Source organism: Nyctibius grandis, chromosome 9 (assembly GCF_013368605.1).
Source record: "Nyctibius grandis isolate bNycGra1 chromosome 9, bNycGra1.pri, whole genome shotgun sequence".
NCBI lineage: Eukaryota > Metazoa > Chordata > Aves > Nyctibiiformes > Nyctibiidae > Nyctibius > Nyctibius grandis.
Genome location: NC_090666.1, coordinates 27,713,174 through 27,722,881, shown reverse-complemented (window position 1 = coordinate 27,722,881; position 9,708 = coordinate 27,713,174). Strand labels below are relative to the sequence as shown.

Sequence of the window (9,708 nt, the reverse complement as noted above, 5' to 3'; positions counted from 1 at the left end):
GGATGCAGGCATGAGACCTCAGCTTTGGGCAGCTATTTGGTACTGGGTCAACCAAGGGGACCAGAGGGGTGCAGAGCGGGAGTGACCTCCTTGGATGGAGCTGGATATCAGCTGTGGCTTTCCAGCGTGCGGACTGGGAGCAGTGACACGACCCTCACTTGGGAAAAGCTGTCGGGGCCTGTTGCTGCTCTCTCCCACACTGGTGCCGAGCGGGGACAGGAGCTGACAGCAGGCACAGGATGCCCTTGGGGTACCCTAGGTAGAGCAAGGTCCCAGGCATCCCAGGATGGGAATCGCATCCCAGCGCTGCTCCCAAATCCCTCTGTTGTGCCTTGGAGCATCACTTCCCCTCCCTGAGCAGCAAAGCAGGGTGAGAGCAGCATTGGCCCCCTCCCAGCAAGCACTTGGCCAACAGATTTTTGCATGAAGACGTGCAAACACCTGCTGAGGCTTCTCGCCACTGTGTCTGAAGCAGCTGTGACCATCTGGGGATGTTACTGAGGTGAGGCTTGCAGGAAGCAGTGGCAAGAAAGGTGGAAGAAAGGCTGCAGGGCTTGCTGGGATTGGTTTGTTTTGCCAGCTCTTGGAGATATCTCCTCTCCATGTGAGGCTGTATCAGCAAGTTCAGAAGGACTCCAGCAAGCAGAGCGCTGGTGTTTCTCTGGAGGCTTTCCCTGCTCCACAGAGGGGTCAGCCTGTGCCAAGAGACACTCTGTGGATAAGCATGTCCCCTGTCCCTGATGATGGGATTGTAGGACCATCCGATCCTTTGTAGGGGCTGTGAAGGCCCTGGGCTCCTTCCAGGTGACAGCAACCTCCCTCCCTTCACAGTGGGCGACACAGAGGGGATCGCTCGCAGCCGGAGCGGGGATGTCAGACCGATGCTGGCAGTTTCCCATCGATGGCCACTCGGACTGGACCATTTTAGGCCATTCCCCTGTGCATCTGGACTAAAACCACTTTAATTTAACCACTAAAACCACTACCAGCAGTAGTGTGAATTCTCATGCGAGTAACACATACATTTGGCTTTGTAGTAGTAGAGACTGCTAACTGCCTAGAAATCGGTCCCGCAGGCATCCCAGAGCATCCTTGTAAGTCCATAGTCTGGGCTTTCCAGCTGGAAACAGAACCAGTTTCTTAGTTTAAACTGAAATCCTTCTGGCCTGAGGTTCAGAAGGGTAAGTGCAAACCCACTGCTGTTGTAGAAACTCTCCCAGACACCGTAGCATTGCTGGATACATCTCTCACTGCTCAGGCGGCCTTGGTGGTAGGATGGCAGCTCCTTGGCTGGCAGAAGGGAGCTCCACCAAGACCTGGGCAATGCTATGGGTTTGCACCCACCCTTCTGGTGTCAGGGTTCAGCCTTCACTCCAACCGCCCCTCTTGCTGCACCCGGCTTCAGCTGTAACTCAAGTCCTTCCGTGCAACCACTGGGATGCTTGACCCTCTGAAGAAGCCCTCGCCGTGAACCTCAGCAGTGCAAACTAAGGTGCCCTTCAGGCTGTAGTTACCCACGTTGTTATTTATAGGTTTCCTGCCCCATATGCTTGTGTAGAGATTATATATATGTACACTAAATCATGCAATAAAGCCAATTTTGTGTCCAGAACCTAGGACCCATTTTGCAGTGTCTGTTCTTTCAGCTCACTTGAGCAAAGGTTCCTTTCTCTCCCCATCCTCTCCTTTAACCAGCTGGTGCACCCTTGCTTTAAAACCAGGCAGGTGAAAGCGGACAGGAGCCAAATCAGCAGCACCGAAGCAGAATGGGGGGGAGATGGTGGTGAATGGGGTGGAAATAGGACTTGTCAGATGCTAGTTATGGAGCCATGGGTGGGAAGAGCGTGGGTCAGTGGTACCCAGCAGCAAGGCCAGGGGGGCAAAGGGGCTGCGCAGCATGCGGGTAAGGAGGGATTGACCCTGAAACACACTGCTCTGACTTACATGGAAACCCAGGAGCAAATCTGGCAGCTGAAGCAGCCCGAAACAAGCGCCCACAACATTGAGGGGTTGCTTTAAATCTGTATTAAATAATAGCAACAACCCTGGGGCAGAGAGAGCTCTGCTAAGCCCAAGGTCTGGGTTTCCTTGGCCCATGGGGTTTTTTTTTGTCCTCTGTTCATCCCTTTCCCTGCCTCTGATGCCCCTACACAGCCCCTGCTGCTCCCGTGACTGTCCCCCAATGCTGGCCATCCTCGGGCACTGGATCTGACCGCGGCATAAGATGGAGATCTGTGCCAGGGTGATGCCAGCCTGGCATGGGGGTGGCAGACAAACCCTGGCATGGGGGTGGCAGACAAACCCCTTTCCCCTGCCCACGCCCCACCAGTGATGCTCTCTTCACCACCCTGCCAACACAGAGATGTCCCTGTTTCAGGACATCCCCTGAAATCCCAGTAATTCAAGTTTTGCCTGGGGGTGGATGTGTGTTCAGACCCCAGCTGAGCCCCCATGCTGAGGACCCAAGCTGGCTCCTCCAGTGTCGCATCTGGCAGAACAAACTTCATCAGAACTCTTTAATTGGGGGGTGGTTGGACCCATTGAAAACAAGACATTTGAAGCCTCCATGCTGCGGGGATGAGTCCACTCCTGCCAGCCTGCGTGCCCCAGCAAGTCACCTTCCCCTCTTCTCTGTATTTAATTTTCTGGTTTCCTTAAAGCAGCTTTTGGGGCGGATTGAAGGAGAAAGGGTGGTGGCACCCAGCATGACTCCCATGGTGGAGTGGGTTTGTGGCAGCAGGACCCCGGCGTTGAGGGCAGCATTACCCAGCGACCCCTTGCAGCACGCGTTGGGCAAGGGACTCCCTGCGAGCAGGGTGACGGAGCAGAAAACTTCCCCTTGTCCAAAATAACACCAGGCTGAGGACAGGGATTAACATATTCCCAAACTATCTGCCTCGGCCAGTGGAAGAGAAAACGCTGGTCCCTTGTGAGTCATGAAAATCCCTGTGCTGATTTGATGAGAGGGGACGGTGGGGAGGGGAGATGCCCCGGCTCCATTCCTCACCGGGGCTCGCCTCTGACATCAGCACAAACCCGGCCATAAAAACGGTGACCGAAGGGGACTCCGGTTCAGACAGCGGCCGCTCGGCTTGAGGGGACGGCAGCTGGGCACCTCGCCTCGCCACACCACGGTAAGTGCAGCCCCACCGGGGAGCAGTGTTGCTTTTCTCTCCTCTCATGATGCTTTTGTTGCTGGATAATTTCCCGAGCGCTGCTTTGCCCACGTGTGCGTGTCTTTGTGTCTGTCTGGCCAGCTCAGAGGGGTTCCCAAAAGGGGATTGTAAAGAGTTGGTGGGTGCAGCAAACCTGAGCTCTGGCTGCCAAGTGCTCTCAGGGCTCCTTCGAGGAAGCTTCTCAGCCGCAGACAGGCTTCTGCCACCGTGTCCCCACCGTGTCCTGCTTAACCCAGCTCTCCTGCTTCTGCTCCTCGCCCCACTCCCTCGCTGCAGGTGGCTGCAGAAATCAAGCCCACCGCTCAGCCCACCCTGCATGGTCCCGCTCATTGCCTTGGCGCCATAAAGCATGTTACAGGGTTGTCATTTTGGCAGTGGCTCCAGGGGTGGGTGCCAAGGGCGCAGAGGTGGTCGTGGTCCATCCATCACTCGGCATCCGGCAGCAAAGCCCGTTTGTGCCTCCAGCCCCGTGTTTCGGTGCTGGTCCCTCTCCCCATCTCCCGGGCTGTGAGGTCCTACCACTGCGGGCACGCTGGGGGTCCCAGCCAGAAAGGGCAATGCCAGGCCTGGCCTAAGGCGCTAGGCTAGGATGAAAACTTATTTTAATGAACTTGATGTTTGTACAACTCATGTTTGCAGGGGAGATTTTTCCCCAGAAGTCTCAGCCCCAGCAAAACCCTCGGGGTTTGATCAAGCTGTTCTGTGCCCTTTGCACCGCAGCCGGCCCGGGGATGCTGTGATGGGGACGGCAGTCCCATGGCAGCAGCCATACGGTCACCCCATCCTCTCCGTCGCAGCCTTTCCCTCCTGATGGGGGGCTCCCCCTGTGAGCATTTAACCCAAGCGGGGTGTCTCTGTGGTGGCCAAACTCCTTCGTTCCCGCAGCCAAGTCGGAGGCCACTGTCTTCGTGGCACCAGCAAGAAGCTCCGGGGGCCGGAGGGCTTTGGGGCCAAGCTACCACGGCCGGAGAGTGCCGGGGATGAAGCTGGGGGCCGCCTGCCTCCTGTGCCTGCTGCTCGCCTGCCTGACCCTGCCCGCTGCCCACAGCCGCATCCGCCAGCGCTCCATGGAGATCAGGAGTAAGGAGAGCAGGAGTAAGGGACCCCTCCAGCCAACACCCCCCACAGGCCCTTCTGCATCCCCAGACTCAGCTGCATGTGGGGGCGGAGGGTGGGGGTCACCATGCAGAAGCAAAGGTGAAACAGCCTTTGGAACAGATTTTATAATCCCCCAGCCCCTTTTCCCACGCCCCTGGGGTTCATCATCACCCCCCTCCATCACACCCTGACGACTCCTTGGCTTTTGCCTTGCAGACCCGGACATCGACCCCTCCTGGTACACGGGGCGTGGGATCAGGCCGGTGGGGCGGTTCGGGCGGCGGAGAGCCCTGGGCGAGGGCACCTATCGTGGGGGGGCCGGGCGGTGGCAGGTCTGTGCCCCTCCTCGCCCGCACCCCCAGCCCCCCCAGGAGGAGCAGAGCCCCTGAGCTGAAGCTGACAATAAAATCCCTCTTCTCCTCTCAGCCCCCGTGTGTGTCCCAGCCTCTCTGCTCCAAAATGCATCACAGGGGGTTGCGGGGGGTCACAGGGTGAGGGCGGGCTGACCCCCAAAATTGCTGTTCTAGTCGCGGTTTTGCAGCCTGCCCCGGCTGCATTGGAGCCTCCCTGCACAGCATGGCATGTTTATCCCCTCACACCCCAAAAAACACCGTAAAAATAAGGCCTGGAGGGTCCCCTTTCCGAGGTGCATCCCCTGGGATCCCCATCCCCATGGGTGCCCGCAACACCTTCATTTCCGTGGTGTTGGGGTCAAAAACAGCTGCCCCATTTCCACAGCCCAGGTCAGAAACACTCAGGGAGCACACAGGGCCCTGTCCCTTGCACCACATGTCCCCAAATGCCCCCTCATGCGTGTCTAAGCCAGACCATTTTACCAGCTCTCCAGTTTGGGGTCAAGAGGGGCCACAGGAGAGGGTAACTCCCAGCCCTCAGCATCCCTGTGGCTCCTGGCCCAGCACTGGGAGTCTAGGGCTGTTTGGGGCGGGAAGGGTTAATCTCAGGAGGGAGGGGGCAGATCGGGTGATGAGTGGCAATTAGCACCCCTGCCTCCCAGCTGCCCTAACGAATGGGATTTAGGCAGGAGGAGGCAGCATCTTAGCTTTCCTGGTGGGAAGGATCTCCTGTCCTGCCCTGGGACAGCTCAGCCCTGGGGAAACAGCACAGGTGGGTGCCCCTGGGTGCTGGGGGATGGTGCTTGGGGTGGGGGGCTGGCCTGGCTGTGGTCCCCTTCTCTTCATGGGGCACGTCTTTAAGGGTGTCTGTTGCCTCGTGGCCAAACTCAGCCCAGCCAAGCCTTGTCCCACAGGCTGGCATTGCCATCGGGGATGCCCCACAAACTCGGTGGCCACATTGCCCTGCAGGCAGGGTGAGCCATGCCACACTCTGCCCACGGTTGTGCCAGTGTTGCCACAGATCTCCTGGAAGGGCAGTATCTCTTCCAGCCAAGGTGTGTTCCTGCAGAGTAACCCGTAATGCAGAAAGGGGAGGCCCTGCAAGGCATGGGGTACTGTGATGCACAGCATTTGCTTTGGCCCTGCTCTGCCCCCAGACCTGGCTCTTATATTGGCAATTAATCAGTGATTTCTCCTGAGGATGGGCTGTGATCCCCGTAATGAGTCAGGTGGGGGCCGGTGGGACAAGGGGAGTACTGGCTCTGGTCCCTACCACCTTCAGATTTCCTGTGGTCCCCACCTGTGGGCTGACATCCAGGTCAGGAGAGAAAAAAAAAAATAACACCTTTAGGGTAATATTCTCTTTATTCGCAGCCTGGGTGTAAAGTCACCAGGATGCACCTGCTTTGCTCTGGAAAGTTAAACCCTCCCTTGTTGGATGGGAAGGGACACAGAGGAGGCGACGTGAAGCTGGGGCGGGGGGATGTCACCTGTCAGGGCCGGTGGCAGAGGTGCTGGAGGGTTGCGCTCCTCTCTGGAAGCAGAAAGCTGGTGGAAGAAACCCCTGTGCTTTACCTCTTGGATGAAGCCAGTGCTGGAGGGTTGAAGAGGCCCCATGCTCCCAGGATGGGCTCTGACCTCGCTCCAAGGGGGAGGGTGGTGGGGCTGAGCTACCCCTGTGCTTCTGTGTCCCCCTTGCTTTGTCATTGCTCCTCTTGGAGACCGCATCCAGCCACTGCTGAGGTCCAGAGCTGCCCATCCTCAGAGTCAGCAGCACCTTCTCCTCACCCTGCTCTCCCCCAGGTCAACTGTTGACCACCCACGTGGGGACAGGGCAGATGCCTTCTCTTGTTCCTGTCGCAGGAGCTCTTGCGCTAGGAAGAAACACAAGGTGAGAAAGGGCTCATTTCTCCTGCTGGTGGGGTGGGATGCGATGGCTGTCCTGTTCCACCCCAGGGGAGCCACTGATGGCTGCCAGTACTGTCCCGCAGTAAGCATGTTGGATCTCAGCTACGCTAGGGACACCTACATTGGATACTATAGCAAAAGAAAATTGTGGCATTAGGAGAGGGCCTGAAATCCACCTCTGATGTTGGAGTATCCTGGGATGGATCCGTCTGTCCTTCTGCCTTGAGAGGTGTGATGTGTTGCACTGAAACCATGGGCTTCTGTGGCTGTGACCCTTGAAGCTGCCAGGCACGGTGCAGGCTGGACCGGCTGGGAAGCAAACCTTGGTGGCAAGCATGAGCAATGAAGGGGGTCAGATTTCAGGTGGGGAGAAGGTGTTTGCAGCCTTGAAGCAGAGGTTTGGGGCCTGTGGTTCACCCACTTTGGGTCTCACAGAGAGCCATCACACCACTCACCTATGGCCATAAAGATATCGTTTACTTGGTGGTTGGATTTTGCAGATGTCTCCATGAACAGGAGGCCTTTGGTCCTTGCAAATTCTTCCCCCTCCTAGGTGAAGACAAGCAGAGTTATTCTCCCAGCTCTCTCTGGGGTTGCTTGTTCAGTTAAGGTGGCATTTCATGGCAGGTCAATAATTGTACAGTGACTTTGGAGACGTCTTAAAGCCTTTTAAACTCTCTGCTTTGCTAGGACATGCTTGCTGGTGAGGGGGTGACGAGGGAGCCTGAGAGCTCCCTGTGGGCACTCACCTCAGTGGCAACTTCTCGCTCAGCAGCAAGGTCCGTCTTGTTGCCCACCAAAGCGATGACTATTTCATCGGGAAGGAATTCCTTCTCCAGGTCCCTCAGCCACAGCTGTGCTCTGTTGAAAGTTTCCTGGAGATGGAGACAAAAACCACACGATGGTCTGTTTTTTTATTTAATCCCTTGGCCTCAGGCACAGCAAAGCTGGATGGGTGGCACTGAACAGAAGGGGGTGCAAGAGGTGTGGTGGGGAGACTTTGATCGCCCTCTCTCTCAGGGAAACAGGTCACTGGTCTTCAAACATCTTTAGGGACAAACCAGACTTGGATGGGATGCACCCTTTCTGCGTGGCAACAGAAATAACCCCTGAGGTGGTGGTGTGGTCCTGCATGGGCAGGGACAGCCTCTGGCACATGCCAGGTGGGATGTTCATCTTCTCAGGTGATGCTTGTGTACTGCTTTCTGCTCCACCATCACCTGCCCACCCTGCTGCTGCAGCATGGCACATTTTTGGCACGGATGGATCAGCATCCCCTGCCTTACCTTATTAGCGATGTCGTAAACAAGGAGAGCAGCATGGGCACCCCGGTAGTAGAGGTGGCAGACGCTCTGGTACTTCTCCTGGCCTGCTGTGTCCCAGATCTCAAACTTGATGGTGGCCGACTCCAGGTTGAGCATCTGTGTGAAGAAGGAGCCTGCAAGCAAGATGCAAGGGCACATGTTTGCTTGTGGCAATAGGAGAGAGCTTGGATCTGCTACTGTGAGGTCAGATCCATCCTGAGGGCCAGTAACGATGCTGTAACGCACAAAACCATGATGTGTTTCTCACCCTTCCTGACAGAAGATTTGGGTGGATGCACACCAGTTTTGATGTCCCATAGCTCTGAGCTTTGCAGAACAGCCCCCGGATAGTGAGCTACCTTCACCTTTCTGGTGGCTCAGACCTGCGAAAGCTGTGAATAGGAATACCCCCTGAAAAGGGCTCCCACTGGAGGGGAGCCTCCCTCCCTGCTCCCAGGGAGGGGGTGGCAGTTTGTGGGTCAGCCAGAGCCAAGGCAGAGGGAGAAGGGAAGCAGCTCCACAGTGGCTCGCTCTTCTCCACCAGCTCTTCAGGCTCCAGGTGGGACCACAAGCTCTGTGCCTTCTTAGGGCCAAATCCAGGTGTATCATGTAAAACGAGCATCTGTAATGTCCAGGTGCTGTAGGAAGCTCTGCTGATGCAAACGTACAGGGGAGGCAGCTTGATCCCAGCAGGCACTTTGGCCCAAGGGAGGTTACAGAGGGAGCAGGGCTCTCGCAGCTCTCCGGATGGTTTCCGTCAAAGCGTGGGCATGCATGTGTCCCGCCTTTGGACATGGGCTGTTCAGCATGGCTTGTCAGGACGGACCTGCAGGGCAGATGCTCTCCCCTTTGCCAGTGGGGCAGAGCATGGAGATTGCAGCCTGGCCAGCGTGTGGGGTGGTCTCTGCAGGCAGGCTGGAGGAACAAGGCACTGCTGCGAGCCCGTGATCAGTCCATGTTGTGGGGGACCTGCCGCAGCCAGCTGCCTCCTCCTGGGCTGTCCTGCCTGCACCCTAGCCCAAACCTCCCTGCTCCAGTGGGAAACTGAGGCTGGGGCAGCACATGTACAGGAGAGGCTCTCCTGGGGTGTCTGAATAGCTGTGAGGGCAGCACAGGGCCAAGCATGCAAAGGGCACGTGGGCCGTATGGTTTGGACCCCAGGTTTCACTCATTTCACTGCTCATCTGGCTCCAAAAAGCAGTGCTAAACCAAACCTGTGCAATTTGGATGTGGTTTCCCTTACATCCTGGTGATGAGGAAAATAGGCTGCAGAAATCTGAAGGTGACAGCGACGGGGGATGTCTGGCTCTGGGGCAAGTCGATACCCTGTTCAAAAGTGGGTCTGTGCTACTGCAGGATATACCAACCTGTTCTCCTGCATCCTACCCTGCTGCAAGGAAGGGCATCAGGCCTGGTCTCTTGTCCAGAGCCATCAAGCTATTAAAGCCACTCACTCACATCCCACGGTTGGCAGCGACTCCTTGAAGTCATTTTTCACGTATCGGTAGGCGAGGCTTGACTTTCCTACCGACGTGCTCCCCAGCAGAACCACCTTGTAGATGTAGGTGGGACGAATCCCATCCAGGGAGGTGCCCGGCATTGCCTTCTGTGCCATGCCCTGCAAAGAAACCAACTCTGTTTAAAACACATCTGCATTGATCACAGGTCCATCAGCTGAGCCTCCTGCATCACCTCCTGACCGGTGGCAGCGGGGCAGATGGGGTTTAACCTCAAAATAGGCTAGAATAAACCCATTAATATTTGAATCAAATTTAGTACATCAAACCATCTGCCACTGTCAGTTATGACCAGAGGGTGGAGATATTTAGGAAGAAATTTGATGCAAGACACCTTATTGGATGTAGACAA

At 56.6% G+C, this 9,708-nt stretch overlaps 2 protein-coding genes across 2 annotated transcripts; one reads left to right on the top strand and one right to left on the bottom strand.

Moving 5' to 3' along the window:
• Positions 1 to 4,156: 4,156 nt before the first annotated feature.
• On the top strand, positions 4,157 to 4,663 carry PRLH (prolactin releasing hormone). Its single transcript, XM_068408099.1, has 2 exons — positions 4,157 to 4,256; positions 4,491 to 4,663. Exons 1-2 carry the CDS (start codon positions 4,157 to 4,159, stop codon positions 4,661 to 4,663), a joined length of 273 nt encoding a protein of 90 aa, XP_068264200.1.
• Positions 4,664 to 5,376: 713 nt separating this feature from the next.
• RAB17 (RAB17, member RAS oncogene family) lies at positions 5,377 to 9,454 on the bottom strand. The gene is made up of 6 exons (XM_068408098.1): positions 9,298 to 9,454; positions 7,822 to 7,973; positions 7,285 to 7,410; positions 6,991 to 7,084; positions 6,416 to 6,501; positions 5,377 to 5,382 (listed from the first exon to the last, which is right to left on the bottom strand). Exons 1-6 carry the CDS (start codon positions 9,452 to 9,454, stop codon positions 5,377 to 5,379), a joined length of 621 nt encoding a protein of 206 aa, XP_068264199.1.
• Positions 9,455 to 9,708: the final 254 nt, after the last annotated feature.

What these genes read in the sequence shown, in the direction of transcription:
- RAB17 (XM_068408098.1), bottom strand. Translation starts at nt 9,454, where the DNA reads ATGGCACAGAAGGCAATGCCGGGCACCTCCCTGGATGGGATTCGTCCC. An exon ending in GTCGCTGCCAACCGTGGGAT is followed by an intron (nt 7,974 to 9,297) that starts GTGAGTGAGTGG and finishes TCTTGCTTGCAG; the next exon opens with GCTCCTTCTTCACACAGATG. An exon ending in AGCGAGAAGTTGCCACTGAG is followed by an intron (nt 7,085 to 7,284) that starts GTGAGTGCCCAC and finishes GTCTTCACCTAG; the next exon opens with GAGGGGGAAGAATTTGCAAG.
- PRLH (XM_068408099.1), top strand. Translation starts at nt 4,157, where the DNA reads ATGAAGCTGGGGGCCGCCTGCCTCCTGTGCCTGCTGCTCGCCTGCCTG. An exon ending in GCGCTCCATGGAGATCAGGA is followed by an intron (nt 4,257 to 4,490) that starts GTAAGGAGAGCA and finishes TTTGCCTTGCAG; the next exon opens with ACCCGGACATCGACCCCTCC.